Genomic DNA, 25,531 nt, shown 5'->3' with positions numbered 1-25,531 from the left:
AGAGAGAGAGGAAGCCTGTTTTTAGCCACCCATGGCCCAGGAGAGGAGAGAGAGGAGAGAGAGAGGAAGCCTTTGTTTAGCCATCCATGGCCCAGGAGAGGAGAGAGAGAGAGAGAGAGAGAGAGAGGGGAAGCCTTTGTTTTGCCATCCATGGCCCAGGAGAGGAGAGAGAGAGAGAGGAAGCCTGTTTTTAGCCACCCATGGCCCAGGAGAGGAGAGCGAGAGAGAGGAAGCCTTTGTTTAGCCCCCCATGGCCCAGGAGAGGAGAGAGAGAGAGAGGAAGCCTGTTTTTAGCCACCCATGGCCCAGGAGAGGAGAGAGAGAGAGAGGAAGCCTGTTTTTAGCCACCCATGGCCCAGAAGAGGAGAGAGAGAGAGAGGAAGCATTTATTTAGCCACCCATGGCCATACTATTTGACCCTAAACAGAGAGTACACCGTGGCAGAATACCTGACTACTGTGACTAACCCAACATTAAGGAAAGCTTTAACTATGTACACACTCAGTGAGCATAGCCTTGCTATTGAGCCCGCTGTAGGCAGACCTGGTTCTCAAGAGTGCAACACTGGCCCCGAAATGAGGTGGAAAGTGAGCTGCACTTCCTAACCTCCTGTCAAATGTATGACCATATTAGAGACACAAACAGTGCATTCAGAAAGTATTCAGACCCCTTGACTTTTTACACATTTTTTTTACGTTAAAGCCTTATTCTAAAATGGATTCAATTATTTTATTTTTTTCTCATCAATCTATACACAATACCACATAATGACAAAATGCGAAAACAGATTTTTTTATAACGTTTGCAAATGTATACAAAATGGAACACAGAAATACCTTATTACCAGAAGTGATCAGATCCCGAGTACTTTATGAATACACTGTACTTCCCTCAGATTACACAGACCCACAAATGATTTAAAAACAAACCCAAAGTTGATAAAACTCCCATATCTACTGGAGGAAAATATCACAGTGTGACATCACAGCAGCAAGATGTGTGACCTGATGCCAGAAGAAAATAGAGCAACCGGTGAAGAACAAACACCATTATAAATACAACCCATATTTATGTTTATGTTGATTTTACTTTCCCTTTTGTACTTTAACTATTTGCACATCGTTACAACACTTTACGTAGACATATTATGACATATTATGACATATTATGACATATTATGACATATTATGACATTTAAAACGTCTCTTTTCCTCTGGAACAGCAATGTTTACTTGTTTATTGTCTTTCACTTGCTTTGGCAATAAAGCCCCTTAAATTGAAATTGCGAGAGAGAGAGAGAGAGATCAACATGAATAAATGATCAGAAAGCAGTGCTTACTAGATTGAGGCGCGCTGCCTGCTGCCGAGGCGCTGTCTGTAGTTTATAGCACTGCTGGAGCGCTGTCCGAGGTGCTGTCTGTAGTTTATAGCGCTGCTGGAGCGCTGTCCGAGGTGCTGTCTGTAGTTTATAGCGCTGCTGGAGCGCTGTCCGAGGTGCTGTCTGTAGTTTATAGCGCTGCTGGAGCGCTGTCCGAGGTGCTGTCTGTAGTTTATAGCGCTGCTGGAGCGCTGTCCGAGGTGCTGTCTGTAGTTTATAGCGCTGCTGGAGCGCTGTCCGAGGTGCTGTCTGTAGTTTATAGCGCTGCTGGAGCGCTGTCCGAGGTGCTGTCTGTAGTTTATAGCGCTGCTGGAGCGCTGTCCGAGGTGCTGTCTGTAGTTTATAGCGCTGCTGGAGCGCAGTCCGAGGTGCTGTCTGTAGTTTATAGCACTGCTGGAGCGCTGTCCGAGGTGCTGTCTGTAGTTTATAGCGCTGCTGGAGCGCTGTCCGAGGTGCTGTCTGTAGTTTATAGCGCTGCTGGAGCGCTGTCTGAGGTGCTGAAGGTCTCAACGCATCCCTCTCATTGTCTTAATCACAGGTTACCTGTAGCCTATTGTACACGATCCATGATTGATTGAGAATTGAGAATCACACTTGAAGATGGCATGAGCGTTATATTTTTGTGGAAGCCTCTTTTTTAAATAAATCATTGGAGAAGATCGAAGGCATCGGAACGCCGTGAGATTTCATTTGGACAAGACGGTTTGAGAAAGGAGAGGAGGTGAGGAGGCTCTGCTATCCGAGGGATGGTTAACGAATACATATTGGATTATTGTTGACGTGAATGTACCGGGACATGTTGAACAAAAATGTTTGTTAATGTGATCTCTTTTGTCACATATCTGAAGGTAGTTAACCTACTCTGAATAGGGTAATTGGACTCAGTTTCAACGGTCACTTCGGATAATAGGGATGATTCGTGAAAGGAATTGTTGTCCGAATTTGCTATAAATTGCAGCAGGCATTAAGTTGCGGAAAAGTTGGGTACTTGAAGAAGATCGGACATTCATGCATTTTGGTCTATAGCTCTGGGACGAATAAAACGCCAAGCCATGTCTCGTCTGCTTGTGTTGGTGAACTGTGCTGTCCAGTTGCTCTTCTCCAGCGACATGTTTGTGGTCACAGCAAGTAAGTTCATATTGAATATTATTGTCATGGCTTTCTTATTTTTCTCTAACGAGCTGTTTCTGCCCATCCTTTCTCACTCACTGTGCCAAAACAGAATATCCATCTGGAAATGTGGACATTGTATGCGCTTTCGCCAGCGATAGGTTGGTGGGTAAATGCTGAGCAGACAGCGCCAATATTTAATTCACCATTTATTGTGATGGATTTTAAATTATTCAGACGCATGTAACACGGTGACTTGATCGTTCAACTTTTACAAGTAACCTTCACTTGGTTATTTTGCAAATCTGTTTCTAATTAGCCAGTGATTATTAGTTAATAGTTATTAACCATAGTCATTAACCATAGTCATTAACCATAGATATTAACCATAGATACTAACCATAGATATTAACCATAGATATTAACCATAGTCATTAACCATAGTCATTAACCATAGTCATTAACCATAGATATTAACCATAGATACTAACCATAGATATTAACCATAGATATTAACCATAGATATTAACCATAGATACTAACCATAGATACTAACCATAGATATTAACCATAGTCATTAACCATAGTCATTAACCATAGATATTAACCATAGATATTAACCATAGTCATTAACCATAGATATTAACCATAGTCATTAACCATAGATATTAACCATAGTCATTAACCATAGTCATTAACCATAGATATTAACCATAGATATTAACCATAGATATTAACCATAGATATTAACCATAGTCATTAACCATAGATATTAACCATAGTCATTAACCATAGATATTAACCATAGATATTAACCATAGATATTAACCATAGATATTAACCATAGATATTAACCATAGATATTAACCATAGATATTAACCATAGATATTAACCATAGATATTAACCATAGATACTAACCATAGATATTAACCATAGATATTAACCATAGATATTAACCATAGATATTAACCATAGATACTAACCATAGATACTAACCATAGATATTAACCATAGATATTAACCATAGTCATTAACCATAGATATTAACCATAGTCATTAACCATAGATATTAACCATAGATATTAACCATAGATATTAACCATAGATATTAACCATAGTCATTAACCATAGATATTAACCATAGTCATTAACCATAGATATTAACCATAGATATTAACCATAGTCATTAACCATAGATATTAACCATAGATATTAACCATAGTCATTAACCATAGATATTAACCATAGATACTAACCATAGATACTAACCATAGATACTAACCATAGATATTAACCATAGATATTAACCATAGTGTAATGAGTTTCCTCCTCTTCTTCCGAAGAGGAGAGGCGAAACGGATCAGAGGACCAATACGCGGCGTGGTAATTTTCCATGGTACTTTTTTAATGCTTTAAGGTACACATGAACAAACTAACAAAACAAGAAATGTGAAAACTCAAATTACAGTCCTATCTGGTGCACACACAGAGACAGGAAACAATCACCCACAAACACACAGTGAAACCCAGGCCACCTAAGTATGATTCTCAATCAGAGACAACTAATGACACCTGCCTCTGATTGAGAACCATACTAGGCCGAAACATAGAAATTCCCAAAACCTAGACAAACAAACATAGACTGCCCACCCAACTCACGCCCTGACCATACTAACTAAACACAAAACACAGAAAATAAAGGTCAGAACGTGACAGTACCCCCCCCCAAAGGTGCGGACTCCGGCCGCAAAACCTTGACCTATAGGGGAGGGTCTGGGTGGCGTCTGTCCGCGGTGGCGGTTCTGGCGCGGGACGCGGACCCCACTTCACGATTGTCTTTGTCCGCCTTATTAACAGAACCACATCCTCCATCTCCACTATCTTACTTCCCACCAGGAACATGATGCCGACCGGGACGTACCACATGATCCAGGACACCAGCACCATGGTGGCTTCATTGAAAGCGTTGAAGAAGCGTATGAGCTCCTCCCCTCTTCTCCCAGCTTCCTCAGTGCCACACCGAACACCATGGCAAAGAGAACCAGGCCCAAGATGTTCATACCATCTGGTTCTGTGCCCACAGGAACCATGGCAACCCCTCTCAATGACCCCACTGGACAGAGGGGCAGCTCGGGACAGAGGGGCAGGGGCTCTGGACAGAGGGACAGGGGCTCTGGACAGAGGGACAGGGGCTCTGGACAGAGGGACAGGGGCTCTGGCGCCTCTGGGCTGAGGGGCTCTGGCGCCTCTGGGCTGAGGGGCTCCGGCAGCGGCGCCGGACAGGCGGGACGCCCGGCAGCGGCGCCGGACAGGCGGGAGGCTCCGGCAGCGGCGCCGGACAGGCGGGAGGCTCCGGCAGCGGCGCCGGACAGGAGGGACGCTCCGGCAGCGGCGCCAGACAGGCGGGACGCTCCGGCAGCGGCGCCGGACAGGCGGGACGCTCCAGCAGCGGCGCCGGACAGGCGGGACGCTCCGGCAGCAGCGCCGGACAGGCGGGAGGCTCCGGCAGCAGCGCCCGGACAGGCGGGAGGCTCCGGCAGCGGCGCCGGACAGGCGAGAGGCTCCGGCAGCGGCGCCGGACAGGCGGGAGGCTCCGGACAGGCGGGAGGCTCCGGCAGCGGCGCCGGACAGGCGGGAGGCTCCCGGACAGGCGGGAGGCTCCGGCAGCGGCGCCGGACAGGCGGGAGGCTCCGGCAGCGGCGCCGGACAGGCGGGAGGCTCCGGCAGCGGCGCCGGACAGGCGGGAGGCTCCGGCAGCGGCGCCGGACAGGAGGGACGCTCCGGCAGCGGCGCCGGACAGGAGGGACGCTCCGGCAGCGGCGCCAGACAGGCGGGACGCTCCGGCAGCGGCGCCAGACAGGCGGGACGCTCCGGCAGCGGCGCCGGACAGGCGGGACGCTCCGGCAGCAGCGCCGGACAGGCGGGAGGCTCCGGCAGCAGCGCCGGACAGGCGGGAGGCTCCGGCAGCGGCGCCGGACAGGCAGGAGGCTCCGGACAGGCGGGAGGCTCCGGCAGCGGCGCCGGACAGGCGGGAGGCTCCGGCAGCGACGCCGGACAGGCGGGAGGCTCCGGCAGCGGCGCCGGACAGGCGGGAGGCTCCGGCAGCGGCGCCGGACAGGCGGGAGGCTCCGGCAGCGGTGCCGGACAGGCGGGAGGCTCCGGCAGCGGCGCCGGACAGGCGGGAGCACCTGCAGAGAGGAGACAGAGAGACAGCCTGGTGCGTGGAGCTGCTACAGGAGGCAGCGGCGCCGGACAGGCGGGACGCTCCAGCAGCGGCGCCGGACAGGCGGGAGGCTCCGACAGCGGCGCCGGACAGGCGGGAGGCTCCGGCAGTGGCGCCGGACAGGCGGGAGGCTCCGGCAGCGGCGCCGGACAGGCGGGAGGCTCCGGACAGGCGGGAGGCTCCGGCAGCGGCGCCGGACAGGCGGGAGGCTCCGGCAGCGGCGCCGGACAGGCGGAACGCTCCGGCAGCGGCGCCGGACAGGCGGGAGCACCTGCAGGGAGGAGACTGAGAAACAGCCTGGTGCGTGGGGCTGCCACAGGAACTACCAGGCTGGGGAGACTTTCAGGAGGCTTGGTGTTAGGAGGAGCCTGAAAGACCGGGCTGTGGGGAGCACTGGAGCTCTGGTGCGCAACCTTGGCACCACTTCCCCAGGCTGGACAACTACTCGAGCCCGGACCCTCAAAAGTGCAGGCACAGGTTGAACCGGGCTGTGGGTAAGCACGGGAGATCTAGTGCTTACTACACGCACCTCTCCCCTAGGCTCCACTCCCACAGTTGCCCGGTACGAGCGGAGCGCAGGCAGAGGACGCACTGCACCCTCCCAGCGCCCCGGAGACACAGCACGCAGAGCCGGCGCAGGATAACCTGGACCCAGACTGCGTACCGGCGACCAGACCCGCTGAGCAGGCACCATACGCCCTGGCTCAATGCCCACACTCGCATGGCACTCTCGGGGGCTGCCCTATAGCGCACCGGGCTATGGACACGCACTGGCGACACCGTGCGCTCAACCGCATAACACGGTGCCTGACCAGTAATGCGCTGCTCATAATAAGCACGAGGAGTGAGCTCAGGTCTGCTACCTGGCTTAGTACCACCCCTCGTGTGCCCCCCAAAAAAAAAATTTGGGGCTGCCTCTCGTACCTGTCGCACTGCCGTGCTGGCTCCTCATATTGCCGCCGATCAGCTTTCACTGCCTCCAGCTCTGCTTTGGGGCTGCGATTTTCCCAGCCCGTGCCCAGGGTCCCTCTCCGTTCAATATCTGCTCCCATGTCCAGGAGTCCTGTGATGGTGGCCTCTGTTGTTGATGCTGCTGCTGCTGTCGTCGCTGTCCTTTACCACGCCGCTTGGTCCGATTGTGGTGGGTGATTCTGTAATGAATTTCCTCCTCTTCTTCCGAAGAGGAGAGGCGAAACGGATCAGAGGACCAATACGCGGCGTGGTAATTTTCCATGGTACTTTTTAATGCTTTAAGGTACACATGAACAAACTAACAAAACAAGAAATGTGAAAACTCAAATTACAGTCCTATCTGGTGCACACACAGAGACAGGAAACAATCACCCACAAACACACAGTGAAACCCAGGCCACCTAAGTATGATTCTCAATCAGAGACAACTAATGACACCTGCCTCTGATTGAGAACCATACTAGGCCGAAACATAGAAATTCCCAAAACCTAGACAAACAAACATAGACTGCCCACCCAACTCACGCCCTGACCATACTAACTAAACACAAAACACAGAAAATAAAGGTCAGAACGTGACACATAGATACTAACCATAGATATTAACCATAGATATTAACCATAGATACTAACCATAGATATTAACCATAGTCATTAACCATAGATATTAACCATAGATATTAACCATAGATATTAACCATAGATATTAACCATAGTCATTAACCATAGATATTAACCATAGTCATTAACCATATATATTAACCATAGATATTAACCATAGATATTAACCATAGATATTAACCATAGATATTAACCATAGATATTAACCATAGTCATTAACCATAGATATTAACCATAGTCATTAACCATAGATATTAACCATAGATACTAACCATAGATATTAACCATAGATATTAACCATAGATACTAACCATAGATATTAACCATAGATACTAACCATAGATATTAACCATAGATATTAACCATAGATACTAACCATAGATATTAACCATAGATATTAACCATAGTCATTAACCATAGATATTAACCATAGATATTAACCATAGATATTAACCATAGATACTAACCATAGATATTAACCATAGATATTAACCATAGTCATTAACCATAGATATTAACCATAGATATTAACCATAGATATTAACCATAGTCATTAACCATAGATATTAACCATAGATATTAACCATAGTCATTAACCATAGATACTAACCATAGATATTAACCATAGATATTAACCATAGATACTAACCATAGATATTAACCATAGATATTAACCATAGTCATTAACCATAGTCATTAACCATAGATATTAACCATAGATATTAACCATAGTCATTAACCATAGATATTAACCATAGTCATTAACCATAGATATTAACCATAGTCATTAACCATAGATATTAACCATAGTCATTAACCATAGTCATTAACCATAGATATTAACCATAGATATTAACCATAGATATTAACCATAGTCATTAACCATAGATATTAACCATAGATATTAACCATAGATACTAACCATAGATATTAACCATAGATATTAACCATAGATATTAACCATAGTCATTAACCATAGTCATTAACCATAGATATTAACCATAGATATTAACCATAGATATTAACCATAGTCATTAACCATAGATATTAACCATAGTCATTAACCATAGATATTAACCATAGATATTAACCATAGATATTAACCATAGATATTAACCATAGATATTAACCATAGTTGTTATTTATTTATTTATTTCACCTTTATTTAACCAGGTAGGTTAGTTGAGAACACCTTTATTTAACCAGGTAGGCTAGTTGAGAACACCTTTATTTAACCAGGTAGGCTAGTTGAGAACACCTTTATTTAACCAGGTAGGCTAGTTGAGAACACCTTTATTTAACCAGGTAGGTTAGTTGAGAACACCTTTATTTAACCAGGTAGGTTAGTTGAGAACACCTTTATTTAACCAGGTAGGTTAGTTGAGAACACCTTTATTTAACCAGGTAGGCTAGTTGAGAACACCTTTATTTAACCAGGTAGGTTAGTTGAGAACACCTTTATTTAACCAGGTAGGTTAGTTGAGAACACCTTTATTTAACCAGGTAGGTTAGTTGAGAACACTTTTATTTAACCAGGTAGGTTAGTTGAGAACACCTTTATTTAACCAGGTAGGTTAGTTGAGAACACTTTTATTTAACCAGGTAGGTTAATTGAGAACACCTTTATTTAACCAGGTAGGTTAGTTGAGAACACTTTTATTTAACCAGGTAGGTTAATTGAGAACACCTTTATTTAACCAGGTAGGCTAGTTGAGAACACCTTTATTTAACCAGGTAGGTTAGTTGAGAACACCTTTATTTAACCAGGTAGGTTAGTTGAGAACACCTTTATTTAACCAGGTAGGTTAATTGAGAACACCTTTATTTAACCAGGTAGGTTAGTTGAGAACACTTTTATTTAACCAGGTAGGTTAATTGAGAACACCTTTATTTAACCAGGTAGGTTAGTTGAGAACACTTTTATTTAACCAGGTAGGTTAATTGAGAACACCTTTATTTAACCAGGTAGGCTAGTTGAGAACACCTTTATTTAACCAGGTAGGTTAGTTGAGAACACCTTTATTTAACCAGGTAGGTTAGTTGAGAACACCTTTATTTAACCAGGTAGGTTAGTTGAGAACACCTTTATTTAACCAGGTAGGCTAGTTGAGACCAAATTCTCATTTGCAATTGCGACCTGGCCAAGATAAAGCAAAGTAGTTTGACACAAACAACAACACAGAGTTACACATGGAGTAAAACAACCATACAGTCAATAATACAGTAGAAAAAAAAGAAGTATATATATATAGTGAGTGCAAATGAGGTAAGACAAGGGAGGTAAGGCAATAAATAGGCCATAGTGGCAAAGTAATTACAATATATCAATTAAACACTGGAGTGATAGATGTACAGAAGATGAGTGTACAAGTAGAGATACTGGGGTGCAAAGGAGCAAAATAAATAAATACAGTATGGGGATGAGGTAGTTGGATGGACTATTTACAGATGGGCTATGTACAGGTGCAATGATCTGTGAGCTGCTCTGACAGCTGCTGCTTGAAGTTAGTGAGGGAGATATGAGTCTCCAGCTTCAGTGATTTTTGCAGTTTGTTCCAGACATTGGCAGCAGAGAAGTGGATGGAAAGGCGGCCAACGGAGGAATTGTCACTGGGGCGGACAATTGAGATATACCTGCTGGAGCGCGTGCTACAGATGGGTGCGGCTATGGTGACAAGTGAGCTGAGATAAGGCTGGGCTTTACCTAGCAGAGACCTGTAGATAACCTGGAGCCAGTGGGTTTGGCGACAAGTATGAAGCGAGGGCTAGCCAACGAGAGCATACATGTCGCAGTGGTGGGTAGTATATGGGGCTTTGGTGACAAAACGAATGGCAATGTGATAGACTGCATCCAATTTGTTGAGTAGAGTGTTGGAGGCTATTTTGTAAATGACATCGCCGAAGTCGAGGATCGGTAGGATGGTCAGTTTTACGAGGGTATGTTTGGCAGCGTGAGTGAAGGATGCTTTGTTGCGAAATAGGAAGCCGATTCTCAATTTAATTTTGGATTGGAGATGCTTAATGTGGGTCTGGAAGGAGAGTTTACAGTCTAACCAGACACCTAGGTATTTTGTAGTTGTCCACATATTCTAAGTCAGAACCGTCCAGAGTAGTGATGCTAGACGGGCAGGCAGGTGCGGGGAGCGATTGGTTGAAGAGCATGCATTTAGTTTTACTTGCATTCAAGAGCAGTTGGAGGCCACGGAAGGAGAGTTGTATAGCATTGAAGCTCGTCTGGAGGTTAGTTAACACAGTGTCCAAAGAAGGGCCAGAAGTATACAGAATGGTGTCATCTGCATAGAAGTGGAACAGAGAATCACCAGCAGCAAGAGCAACATCATTGATGTATACAGAGAAGAAAGTCGGCCCGAGGATTGAACCCTGTGGCACCCCCATAGAGACTGCCAGAGGCCCAGACAACAGGACCTCCGATTTGACACACTGAACTCTTTCTGAGAAGTAGTTGGTGAACCAGGCGAGGCAGTAATTTGAGAAACCAAGGCTGTTGAGTCTGCCAATAAGAATGTTGTGATTGACAGAGTAGAAAGCCTTGGCCAGATCGATGAATACGGTGAGATTCTAAATGGTCGGTGATCTGTTTGTTAACTTGGCTTTCGAAGACCTTAGAAAGGTGCGGTAGGATAGATATTGGTCTGTAGCAGTTTGGGTCTAGAGAGTGTGGGTCTAGCTGGGGTCTAGTTTTATGTCTAGCTGACCACGGCAGCTTTCCAATCTTTGGGGATCTCGGATGATACGAAAGATTGGTTGAACAGGCAAGTAATAGGGGTTGCAACAATTTCTGAAGATAATTTTAGAAAGAGAGTGTCCAGATTGTCTAGCAATCGTTATTAACCATAGTCATACAGTATAATTGCATGTGTTGTTCCCTTTGCTAAATGTGGACGACATTGTTTCTTGTATTCCCATGATACAGTTGATTCAATCACTGGACATCTACAACAAAGGCTTCTTTGAAGACAGTGGAAACTTGGAAATCTATTGTATCATCAATAATTTACCATTGTTTATCCATCCATTAAGTCCCAGTGCTTTACATACAGCAAGCTACCTGTCTATCGACATGTCTGTAAACAAAACTCGTAGCGACATCTTGAACATTTTATTGTCGTCCGACATCACCGATAAACCCATCCATCTCAAAATGAAATCAGTTAATATCAGCCGAGCAAGCCAGGCAACTAAAAGCAATTTTGTAAACAATGTTTTGGTTAGTTGCTAGCTAGTTATCTAGAGGCTATCCAGTTCAAATAATGAATGACAGAGTATAAATGACAATGTCTGAAATGTAGCTACTTTTTGTTTATTTTTTTCAGGAAAATACATGTAAAAAACAGCCTAATAATTATTTACAAGGTAATAGTGAGCTTTACAGAAAATAGCTTATGGTCACACCGTGATTAAATAAAAGTAGATAATTCTATCGGATCATTTTTTTAAAGTCCTGCATCATCTTGTCACGGGAGGATTTGGTTGCTGTGGCATTCCGGTAACAACGACATCGGACGTTACGTCGGGCAACTTGTTTTGACCAGTGACAATTGTCGCGTTTTAATTGTCTACACAATTAAAACGTAGTTATGTAGTTAGACCAAGTATAAACTGGCCATTGGGCTAATGCATATACATCCATATGCATTGCCATCAAATTAAGAAAACATATAGGCCAATAGTAGGCATGATGAATTCATGTTCAGAACTTTCCATTTTAATCAAGGTTTTCTCACAATCTCTAATCTCTCTCTGAATTCACAGAACGCTGCAATTCTCTACGTTTGAAGTGGGTTTGAAAACGCGGGGCTTCCGTGGGCCCGCACCGTGGGTTGTGTGCTTTCTGTCCAGTGGGAAGAAGCGTGCTGCCCACTCGGTTGACAGTCGATTGATGTAGCGCGCATTGATGTTTAATCTCTGCGTGGGAAAAGGGATTCTCAGAGCCATCAGGAACAGGAAAATCATTAGAATAATCATTAGGACTGTCCTAAATATGAATGGCTCACTGCAAACAGACCTGGATGATGAAATAGCTGTGGAACTAAGGTTGGCCATTCTGAACGCACCGAGACAGTTGGGATTTACAATCTGTCTATTTTAATTTGAACATCCAATATAACTGAGCTAAATTTTATGGTTCCCCAATTAAGTTTTATTTTAACGAAATGACATGATGTCATTGAATAAATGGGGAATTATGGTGTGAAATATATTTTAGAAGGGGACAAATCAGGTGGACATTAATTGCCCATATAAACTGTAGAAAAAAAAAGAAAAAAAAAGTTGTTTCAAATATTTTTTTATTAAGTAACTAGTGTTACCTGAACAAAACATGTTTTGCACAAATGCAGATCCAATTTGACAAAACTGTAGATAAAAATTTGGTCAATTTAAAATGATGTGTTTGCTCAACTTGTCTCTTATGTTCGTTCAACTAGAAAATATTATTTGGGCATTTCACAAAAAAAAAAAAAAGGCTGTTGACCTAATTAGAAACGCACAGTGTTTTCAACTTAGAAAACGTATTTGACACATTTAAATACATGATTATTGTAGTATCTGGGATCTACATCTGTTTATATGAGTTACTGTGCTGTTACTAAGCAGTAGTGCATTACGGCAGTGTTACGTTACTACACCTAATAGGAAATGCACATGCGCACTGGAATGCCGGGAACTGTAGAGCACGAGGGGTTTTGACTAAACGAAAACTAACTGTACTCCCGTCTCCTGCCTGGTCATTTCTCCACAACACAAATATTACAGTTATGTTGTGCATTTATTCACCATGTCTTCATCGGGGACTTTAACTCACAACCTCTTGGTTCACAGCGTTCCAATCTTCCTGTTCGACACCATGTCTGTTACTTTATCAAAATTATTTGAAAGAGCAAAAAATATATATTTTATCTTGAAGTCCTGCTGCCGATAGCTGACAGGAGTCCCCTGGTGTGTGTGTGGTGACTGTAGAGACGTAGACAGGAAGGAACAGGACAAGACATGTGGTGACTGTAGAGACGTAGACAGGAAGGAACAGGACAAGACATGTGGTGACTGTAGAGACGTAGACAGGAAGGAACAGGACAAGACATGTGGTGACTGTAGAGACATAGACAGGAAGGAACAGGACAAGACATGTGGTGACTGTAGAGACGTAGACAGGAAGCAACAGGACAAGACATGTGGAGACTGTAGAGACGTGTAACAGGACAAGACATGTGGTGACTGTAGAGACACAGGAAGGAACAGGACAAGACATGTGGTGACTGTAGACTGACAGGAAGCAACAGGACAAGACATGTGGAGAGAGACATAGACAGAAGGAACAGGACAAGACATGTGGTGACTGTAGAGACGTAGACAGGAAGGAACAGGACAAGACATGTGGTGACTGTAGAGACATAGACAGGAAGGAACAGGACAAGACATGTGGAGACTGTAGAGACATAGACAGGAAGGAACAGGACAAGGACAAGACATGTGGTGACTGTAGAGACGTAGACAGGAAGCAACAGGACAAGACATGTGGTGACTGTAGAGACGTAGACAGGAAGGAACAGGACAAGACATGTGGTGACTGTAGAGACATAGACAGGAAGGAACAGGACAAGACATGTGGTGACTGTAGAGACGTAGACAGGAAGGAACAGGACAAGACGTGTGGTGACTGTAGAGACGTAGACAGGAAGGAACAGGACAAGACGTGGGTGACTGTAGAGACGTAGACAGGAAGGAACAGGACAAGACATGTGGGGACTGTAGAGACGTAGACAGGAAGGAACAGGACAAGACATGTGGTGACTGTAGAGACGTAGACAGGAAGGAACAGGACAAGACATGTGGTGATGTAGACAGGAAGGAACAGGACAAGACGTGTGGTGACTGTAGAGACAGGAAGCAACAGGACAAGACATGTGGTGACTGTAGAGACGTAGACAGGAAGGAACAGGACAAGACATGTGGAGACTGTAGAGACGTAGACAGGAAGGAACAGGACAAGACATGTGGAGACTGTAGAGACGTAGACAGGAAGGAACAGGACAAGACATGTGGTGACTGTAGAGAGGAACAGGACAAGACATGTGGTGACTGTAGACAGGAAGGAACAGGACAAGACATGTGGTGACTGTAGAGACGTAGACAGGAAGGAACAGGACAAGACATGTGGTGACTGTAGAGACGTAGACAGGAAGGAACAGGACAAGACATGTGTAGAGAGAGACAGGAAGGAACAGGACAAGACATGTGGTGACTGTAGAGACATAGACAGGAAGGAACAGGACAAGACATGTGGTGACTGTAGAGACGTAGACAGGAAGGAACAGGACAAGACATGTGGTGACTGTAGAGACGTAGACAGGAAGGAACAGGACAAGACATGTGGTGACTGTAGAGACATAGACAGGAAGGAACAGGACAAGACATGTGGTGACTGTAGAGACATAGACAGGAAGGAACAGGACAAGACATGTGGTGACTGTAGAGACTGACAGGAAGGAACAGGACAAGACATGTGGTGACTGTAGAGACAGACAGGAAGGAACAGGACAAGACATGTGGTGACTGTAGAGACGTAGACAGGAAGGAACAGGACAAGACATGTGGACAAGACTGGTGACTGTAGAGACGTAGACAGGAAGGAACAGGACAAGACATGTGGTGACTGTAGAGACGTAGACAGGAAGGAACAGGACAAGACATGTGGTGACTGTAGAGACGTAGACAGGAAGGAACAGGACAAGACATGTGGTGACTGTAGAGACGTAGACAGGAAGGAACAGGACAAGACATGTGGTGACTGTAGAGACGTAGACAGGAAGGAACAGGACAAGACATGTGGTGACTGTAGAGACGTAGACAGGAAGGAACAGGACAAGACATGTGGTGACTGTAGAGACGTAGACAGGAAGGAACAGGACAAGACATGTGGTGACTGTAGAGACGTAGACAGGAAGGAACAGGACAAGACATGTGGAGACTGTAGAGACGTAGACAGGAAGGAACAGGACAAGACATGTGGAGACTGTAGAGACGTAGACAGGAAGGAACAGGACAAGACATGTGGTGATGTAGACAGGAAGGAACAGGACAAGACATGTGGTGACTGTAGAGACGTAGACAGGAAGGAACAGGACAAGACATGTGGAGACTGTAGAGACGTAGACAGGAAGGAACAGGACAAGACATGTGGTGACTGTAGAGACGTAGACAGGAAGGAACAGGACAAGACATGTGGTGACTGTAGAGACGTAGACAGGAAGGAACAGGACAAGACATGTGGTGACTGTAGAGACATAGACAGGAAGGAACAGGACAAGACATGTGGAGACTGTAGAGACATAGACAGGAAGGAACAGGACAAGACATGTGGTGACTGTAGAGACGTAGACAGGAAGGAACAGGACAAGACATGTGGAGACTGTAGAGACATAGACAGGAAGGAACAGGACAAGACATGTGGTGACTGTAGAGACATAGACAGGAAGGAACAGGACAAGACATGTGGTGACTGTAGAGACATAGACAGGAAGGAACAGGACAAGACATGTGGTGACTGTAGAGACATAGACAGGAAGGAACAGGACAAGACATGTGGAGACTGTAGAGACATAGACAGGAAGGAACAGGACAAGACATGTGGTGACTGTAGAGACGTAGACAGGAAGGAACAGGACAAGACATGTGGTGACTGTAGAGACGTAGACAGGAAGGAACAGGACAAGACATGTGGTGACTGTAGAGACATAGACAGGAAGGAACAGGACAAGACATGTGGAGACTGTAGAGACATAGACAGGAAGGAACAGGACAAGACATGTGGTGACTGTAGAGACGTAGACAGGAAGGAACAGGACAAGACATGTGGAGACTGTAGAGACGTAGACAGGAAGGAACAGGACAAGACATGTGGTTAGTGTAGAGACAATGCCACCACCGTCCCACTGTAGAGTCCCTGTGCAGAATGTAAACTTACACACACAAACACACACACAAACACACACACATACATACATACACACATACACACACCCACACACATAAACACATATACAAATACAGGCTTGACTTATACCACCAGGCTTGAATTATACCACCAGGCTTGAATTATACCTGCAGGCTTGAATTATACCACCAGGCTTGAATTATACCAGCAGGCTTGACTTATACCACCAGGCTTGAATTATACCACCAGGCTTGAATTATACCTGCAGGCTTGAATTATACCACCAGACTTTAATTATACCACCAGGCTTGAATTATACCTGCAGGCTTGAATTATACCTGCAGGCTTGAATTATACCAGCAGGCTTGAATTTTACCTGCAGGCTTGAATTTTACCACCAGGCTTGAATTATACCACCAGGCTTGAATTATACCAGCAGGCTTGAATTTTACCACCAGGCTTGAATTATACCACCAGGCTTGAATTATACCAGCAGGCTTGAATTTTACCACCAGGCTTGAATTATACCAAGGCTTGAATTATACCAGCAGGCTTGAATTTTACCACCAGGCCCTGCAGGCTTGACTTATACCAGCAGGCTTGAATTTTACCACCAGGTTTGAATTATACCTGCAGGCTTGAATTATACCAGCAGGCTTGAATTATACCAGGAGGCTTGAATTTTACCACCAGGCTTGAATTATACCACCAGGCTTGAATTATACCAGCAGGCTTGAATTTTACCACCAGGCTTGAATTATACCACCAGGCTTGAATTATACCACCAGGCTTGAATTATACCAGCAGGCTTGAATTATACCAGCAGGCTTGAATTTTACCACCAGGCTTGAATTATACCACCAGGCTTGAATTATACCACCAGGCTTGAATTATACCACCAGGCTTGAATTATACCACCAGGCTTTAATTATACCACCAGGCTTGAATTATACCAGCAGGCTTGAATTTTACCACCAGGCTTGAATTTTACCACCAGGCTTGAATTATACCACCAGGCTTGAATTTTACCACCAGGCTTGAATTTTACCACCAGGCTTGAATTTTACCACCAGGCTTGAATTATACCTGCAGGCTTGAATTATACCACCAGGATTGAAATATACCACCAGGCTTGAATTATACCTACAGGCTTGAATTATACCTGCAGGCTTGAATTATACCTGCAGGCTTGTAATATACCACCAGGCTTGAATTATACCACCAGACTTGAATTTTACCACCAGGCTTGAATTATACCACCAGGCTTGAATTATACCACCAGGGTTGAAATATACCACCAGGCTTGAATTATACCTGCAGGCTTGAATTATACCACCAGGCTTGACTTATACCTGCAGGCTTGAATTATACCAGCAGGCTTGAATTATACCAGCAGGCTTGAATTTTACCACCAGGCTTTATACCTGCAGGCTTGAATTATTATACCACCAGGCTTGAATTATACCACCAGGCTTGAATTATACCAGCAGGCTATTGAATTATACCACCAGGCTTGAATTATACCACCAGGCAGGCTTGAATTTTACCACCAGGCTTGAATTATACTGTAATATACCACCAGTTTGAATTATACCAGGCTTATTAGGGTAGAATGTATGTGTATCTATGACTCTCATGGATAGATGGGCCATGGAGTGGCTATACAGAAACATTGTGACTCTCATGGATAGATGGGCCATGGAGTGGCTATACAGAAACATTGTGACTCTCATGGATAGATGGGCCATGGAGTGGCTATACAGAAACATTGTGACTCTCATGGATAGATGGGCCATGGAGTGGCTATACAGAAACATTGTGACTCTCATGGATAGATACAGAATCATTGGACCATGGGTAGATGGGCCATGGAGTGGCTATACAGAAACATTGTGACTCTCATGGATAGATGGGCCATGGAGTGGCTATACAGAAACATTGTGACTCTCATGGATAGATGGGCCATGGAGTGGCTATACAGAAACATTGTGACTCTCATGGATAGATTGGCCATGGAGTGGCTATACAGAATCATTGTGACTCTCATGGATAGATGGGCCATGGAGTGGCTATACAGAAACATTGTGACTCTCATGGATAGATGGGCCATGGAGTGGCTATACAGAAACATTGTGACTCTTATGGATAGATGGGCCATGGAGTGGCTATACAGAAACATTGTGACTCTCATGGATAGATGGGCCATGGAGTGGCTATACAGAAACATTGTGACTCTCATGGATAGATGGGCCATGGAGTGGCTATACAGAAACATTGTGACTCTCATGGATAGATTGGCCATGGAGTGGCTATACAGAAACATTGTGACTCTCATGGATAGATGGGCCATGGAGTGGCTATACAGAAACATTGTGACTCTCATGGATAGATTGGCCATGGAGTGGCTATACAGAATCATTGTGACTCTCATGGATAGATGGGCCATGGAGTGGCTATACAGAAACATTGTGACTCTCATGGATAGATGGGCCATTGTATACAGAAACATTGTGACTCTTATGGATAGATGGGCCATGGAGTGGCTATACAGAATCATTGTGACTCTTATGGATAGATGGGCCATGGAGTGGCTATACAGAAACATTGTGACTCTCATGGATAGATTGGCCATGGAGTGGCTATACAGAAACATTGTGACTCTCATGGATAGATGGGCCATGGAGTGGCTATACAGAATCATTGTGACTCTCATGGATAGATGGGCCATGGAGTGGCTATAGAAACATTGTGACTCTTATGGATAGATGGGCCATGGAGTGGCTGAATCATTGTGACTCTTATGGATAGATGGGCCATGGAGTGGCTATACAGAAACATTGTGACTCTCATGGATAGATTGGCCATGGAGTGGCTATACAGAAACATTGTGACTCTCATGGATAGATGGGCCATGGAGTGGTTATACAGAATCATTGTGACTCTCATGGATAGATGGGCCATGGAGTGGCTATACAGAAACATTGTGACTCTCATATGATTCGTTATTACTCAAAACACACTCGAACACAATAACAAAGTGAAAAAACAAAACAGTTCTGTCAGGTGAACAGACACTAAACAGAAAATAACTACCCACAAAACACAGGTGGGAAAAAGGCTGCCTAAGTATGATTCTCAATCAGAGACAACGATAGACAGCTGCCTCTGATTGGAAACCACACACCAAGAAATAGGAAACATAGAATACCCACCCTAATCACACCCTGACCTAACCAAATAGAGAAATAAAACGGCTCTCTTAAGGTCAGGGCATGACAGTGCCTGTATATCTGCCTGTCTTTCTGTCTCTCTGTCTGCCTGTCTGTCTGCTTGTCTGTCTGTCTGCCTGTGTGCCTGTATGTGTGCCTGTCTGTCTAACTGTCTGTGTGTCTATCTACCTTTATGGGTGCCTATCTGTCTGGCTGACGACCTGACTGCTTGTCTGGATGCCTGTCAGCCTGTCTTTCTGCCTGTCTGCCTGTCTGCCTGTCTGCCTGCCTGTCTGTCTGTCTGTCTGTCTGTCTGTCTGTCTGTCTGTCTGTCTGTCTGTCTGTCTGTATGCCTGAGGGATTGTAGATTGTGATTACATTAAACTCATACTAGCCCCTGGACCCATCTGGTCCTAGTGTATTGTCACACTGTCCCTGTCCCTGGTCACCTTCTGAGCTGTGTCACAAATACTACCCTCCCCATGTAGGGCCTTGGTCAAAACTAGTGCACTATAAAGTGACTAGGGAGTAGGGTGTCATTTCAGACAGACTGTCTCTTATAGGATGAATGAACGCTGTTACACCTGAGGGAGATGACAGTGTGAGACACTTCCCCGACTCTATCTAGCTGTCCTCCATTTGACCCATCACTAAGCTTGCTTGCTGTAGCCATTGTAGAGACTGCCTGGCTTTGTTTAGAATGGAAGATTAGAATGTCGTGGAGTTCTGGTGGCACCTACACTTGTTTCTGACACTGTCGGGTATCCTCAAGGTGCTTTCCAAACAACAACCATAATCTAAACACAGACTTGCGAAACAGGTGTATATATACTGAGATCATGTGACAGATCATGTGACACTTAGATTGCACACAGGTGTATTATATACTGAGATCATGTGACAGATCATGTGACACTTAGATTGCACACAGGTGTATTATATACTGAGATCATGTGACAGATCATGTGACACTTAGATTGTACACAGGTGTATATATACTGAGATCATGTGACAGATCATGTGACACTTAGATTGCACACAGGTGTATATATACTGAGATCATGTGACAGATCATGTGACACTTAGATTGCACACAGGTGTATTATATACTGAGATCATGTGACAGATCATGTGACACTTAGATTGCACACAGGTGTATTATATACTGAGATCATGTGACAGATCATGTGACACTTAGATTGCACACAGGTGGACTTTATTTAACTAATTATGTGACATTAGAAGTAGAAGGTTAAGTTGACGTAGTTGCTACGCGTTTAAAGGCTACATGTTAGCTGTTCCCATCACATAAGCTTACACATTTAGCCCCTATGCTAACCTCACCAGGTGGCCTGTAAATTATTTCTTGTAACAAATTCTGTATGAGCCGATTAAAATCGTTGACGTTCATTGAAGCGTCCTGAACAGAAGTTCAAAAGCACATTCTGATAATCAAAGCAACTAAATCAGGTGTGTTTGATTGCCTGGTCAAATTGCTCTCTGTGTTGGGTGACTAGCTCCAAGGTTGCAGATTGTGACAAAGGGTTTAAATCTTTACTATGGCCATACCATGGTTATATTACATGGGTTATATTACAATGGCTTTTTTATTTCCGTAATGCCCAGCTCTGTGGACCTATGGACAGATTCTACAATCTCCTCTGTGGACCTATGGACAGATTCTACAATCTCCTCTGTGGACCTATGGACAGATTCTACAATCTCCTCTGTGGACCTATGGACAGAGATACTACGATCTCCTCTGTGGACCTATGGACAGATACTACAATCTCCTCTGTGGACCTATGGACAGATACTACAATCTCCTCTGTGGACCTATGGACAGATTCTACAATCTCCTCTGTGGACCTATGGACAGATACTACAATCTCCTCTGTGGACCTATGGACAGATACTACAATCTCCTCTGTGGACCTATGGACAGATACTACAATCTCCTCTGTGGACCTATGGACAGATTCTACAATCTCCTCTGTGGACCTATGGACAGATACTACAATCTCCTCTGTGGACCTATGGACAGATACTACAATCTCCTCTGTGGACCTATGGACAGATACTACAATCTCCTCTGTGGACCTATGGACAGATACTACAATCTCCTCTGTGGACCTATGGACAGATACTACAATCTCCTCTGTGGACCTATGGACAGATACTACAATCTCCTCTGTGGACCTATGGACAGATACTACAATCTCCTCTGTGGACCTATGGACAGATTCTACAATCTCCTCTGTGGACCTATGGACAGATACTACAATCTCCTCTGTGGACCTATGGACAGATACTACAATCTCCTCTGTGGACCTATGGACAGATACTACAATCTCCTCTGTGGACCTATGGACAGATACTACAATCTCCTCTGTGGACCTATGGACAGATTGTACAATCTCCTCTGTGGAGCAATGGACAGATTCTACAATCTCCTCTGTGGACCTATGGACAGAGATACTACGATCTCCTCTGTGGACCTATGGACAGATACTACAATCTCCTCTGTGGACCTATGGACAGATACTACAATCTCCTCTGTGGACCTATGGACAGATTCTACAATCTCCTCTGTGGACCTATGGACAGAGATACTACGATCTCCTCTGTGGACCTATGGACAGATACTACAATCTCCTCTGTGGACCTATGGACAGATACTACAATCTCCTCTGTGGACCTATGGACAGATACTACAATCTCCTCTGTGGACCTATGGACAGATTCTACAATCTCCTCTGTGGACCTATGGACAGATTCTACAATCTCCTCTGTGGACCTATGGACAGAGATACTACAATCTCCTCTGTGGACCTATGGACAGATACTACAATGGACAGACAGATACTACAATGTCCTCTGTGGACCTATGGACAGAGATACTACAATCTCCTCTGTGGACCTATGGACAGAGATACTACAATCTCCTCTGTGGAGCTATGGACAGAGATACTACAATCTCCTCTGTGGACCTATGGACAGAGATACTACAATCTCCTCTGTGGAGCTATGGACAGAGATACTACAATCTCCTCTGTGGACCTATGGACAGAGATACTACAATCTCCTCTGTGGACCTATGGACAGAGATACTACAATCTCCTCTGTGGACCTATGGACAGAGATACTACAATCTCCTCTGTGGACCTATGGACAGAGATACTACAATCTCCTCTGTGGAGCTATGGACAGAGATACTACAATCTCCTCTGTGGACCTATGGACAGAGATACTACAATCTCCTCTGTGGAGCTTTGCAGCTCCTTCAGGGTTATCTTTTGTCTCTTTGTTGCCTCTCTGATTAATGCCCTCCCTGCCTGGTCCGTGAGTTTTGGTGGGTGGCCTTACATTTATATTACATTTAAGTCATTTAACAGACGCTCTTATCCAGAGCAACTTACAAATTGGTGCATTCACCTTATGACATCCAGTGGAACAGTCACTTTACAATAGTGCATCTAAATCTTAAAAGGGGGGTGAGAAGGATTACTTATCCTATCCTAGGTATTCCTGAAAGAGGTGGGGTTTCAGGTGTCTCCGGAAGGTGGTGATTGACTCCGCTGTCCTGGCGTCGTGAGGGAGTTTGTTCCACCATTGGGGGGCCAGAGCAGCGAACAGTTTTGACTGGGCTGAGCGGGAACTGTACTTCCTCAGTGGTAGGGAGGCGAGCAGGCCAGAGGTGGATGAACGCAGTGCCCTTGTTTGGGTGTAGGGCCTGATCAGAGCCTGGAGGTACTGAGGTGCCGTTCCCCTCACAGCTCCGTAGGCAAGCACCATGGTCTTGTAGCGGATGCAAGCTTCAACTGGAAGCCAGTGGAGAGAGCGGAGGAGCGGGGTGACGTGAGAGAACTTGGGAAGGTTGAACACCAGACGGGCTGCGGCGTTCTGGATGAGTTGTAGGGGTTTAATGGCACAGGCAGGGAGCCCAGCCAACAGCGAGTTGCAGTAATCCAGACGGGAGATGACAAGTGCCTGGATTAGGACCTGCGCCGCTTCCTGTGTTAGGCAGGGTCGTACTCTGCGGATGTTGTAGAGCATGAACCTACAGGAACGGGCCACCGCCTTGATGTTAGTTGAGAACGACAGGGTGTTGTCCAGGATCACGCCAAGGTTCTTAGCGCTCTGGGAGGAGGACACAATGGAGTTGTCAACCGTGATGGCGAGATCATGGAACGGGCAGTCCTTCCCCGGGAGGAAGAGCAGCTCCGTCTTGCCGAGGTTCAGCTTGAGGTGGTGATCCGTCATCCACACTGATATGTCTGCCAGACATGCAGAGATGCGATTCGCCACCTGGTCATCAGAAGGGGGAAAGGAGAAGATTAATTGTGTGTCGTCTGCATAGCAATGATAGGAGAGACCATGTGAGGTTATGACAGAGCCAAGTGACTTGGTGTATAGCGAGAATAGGAGAGGGCCTAGAACAGAGCCCTGGGGGACACCAGTGGTGAGAGCACGTGGTGAGGAGATTCTCGCCACGCCACCTGGTAGGAGCGACCTGTCAGGTAGGACGCAATCCAAGCGTGGGCCGCGCCGGAGATGCCCAACTCGGAGAGGGTGGAGAGGAGGATCTGATGGTTCACAGTATCGAAGGCAGCCGATAGGTCTAGAAGGATGAGAGCAGAGGAGAGAGAGTTAGCTTTAGTGGTGCGGAGCGCCTCCGTGATACAGAGAAGAGCAGTCTCAGTTGAATGACTAGTCTTGAAACCTGACTGATTTGGATCAAGAAGGTCATTCTGAGAGAGATAGCGGGAGAGCTGGCCAAGGACGGCACGTTCAAGAGTTTTGGAGAGAAAAGAAAGAAGGGATACTGGTCTGTAGTTGTTGACATCGGAGGGATCGAGTGTAGGTTTTTTCAGAAGGGGTGCAACTCTCGCTCTCTTGAAGACGGAAGGGACGTAGCCAGCGGTCAGGGATGAGTTGATGAGCGAGGTGAGGTAAGGGAGGAGGTCTCCGGAAATGGTCTGGAGAAGAGAGGAGGGGATTTGTTTGTGTGGTGCCATATTCTTTCAATTTTTTAATAATGGTGATCCGTAGGATGTTAAAAGTTTCAGATATTTTTTTATAACCCAACGCTGATCTGTACTTGTCCACAACTTTGTCCCTGACCTGTTTGGAGATCTCCTTGGTGTTCATGGTGCCCCTTGCTTGGTGGTGCCCCTTGCTTGGTGGTGGCCCTTGCTTGGTGGTGGCCCTTGCTTGGTGGTGCCCCTTGCTTGGTGGTGCCCCTTGCTTGGTGGTGCCCCTTGCTAAGTGGTGTTGCAGACTCTGGGGCCTTTCAGAACAGGTGCATATATCCTGAGATCATGTGACAGATCATATGACACTTAGATTGCACACAGGTGGACTTTATGTAACTAATAATGTGACTTCTGAAGGTAATTGGTGGCACCAGATGTTATTTAGGGACTTCATAGCAAAGGGGGGTGATTGCATATTTACGCACAACTTTTCAGTTGTTATTTTTTTAAATAAGTAATTTTTTTCATTTCATTTCACCAATTTGGACTATTTTGTTTATGTCCATTACATGAAATCCAAATAAAAATATATTTAAATTCCAGGTTGTAATGCAACAAAATAAGAAAAATGCCAAGGGGGGTGAATACTTCAGCATGGCACTGTATATGACATAGGGTATATGACATAGGTTATATGACATAGGGTATATGACATAGGGTATATGACATAGGGTATATGACATAGGGTATATGACATAGGTTATATGACATAGGGTATATGACATAGGGTATATGACATAGGGTATATGACATAGGTATATGACATAGGGTATATGACATAGGTTATATGACATAGGGTATATGACATAGGGTATATGACATAGGGTATATGACATAGGTTATATGACATAGGGTATATGACATAGGGTATATGACATAGGTTATATGACATAGGGTATATGACATAGGGTATATGACATAGTTTATATGACATAGGGTAAATGACATAGGTTATATGACATAGGTTATATGACATAGGGTATATGACTTAGGGTATATGACATAGGGTATATGACATAGGGTATAT

The 25,531-nt window shown here is 45.1% G+C and overlaps 1 protein-coding gene across 1 annotated transcript in view; it reads left to right on the top strand.

Moving 5' to 3' along the window:
* The first annotated feature begins 1,884 nt into the window (after positions 1-1,884).
* Positions 1,885-25,531, top strand: part of LOC118376851 (fibronectin type III domain-containing protein 4) — an 88,503-nt gene continuing 64,856 nt past the window's right edge. Inside the window, exon 1 of the mRNA XM_052471646.1 lies at positions 1,885-2,506. Coding sequence (XP_052327606.1) covers positions 2,431-2,506 — 76 coding nt within the window. The 5' untranslated portion in view covers positions 1,885-2,430. The remainder of the gene's footprint in view (positions 2,507-25,531) is intronic.

The sequence above is a fragment of the Oncorhynchus keta genome, chromosome 19, assembly GCF_023373465.1.
Source record: "Oncorhynchus keta strain PuntledgeMale-10-30-2019 chromosome 19, Oket_V2, whole genome shotgun sequence".
Taxonomy (NCBI): Eukaryota; Metazoa; Chordata; class Actinopteri; order Salmoniformes; family Salmonidae; genus Oncorhynchus; species Oncorhynchus keta.
This window is presented reverse-complemented; position numbering and strand designations above follow the sequence as displayed.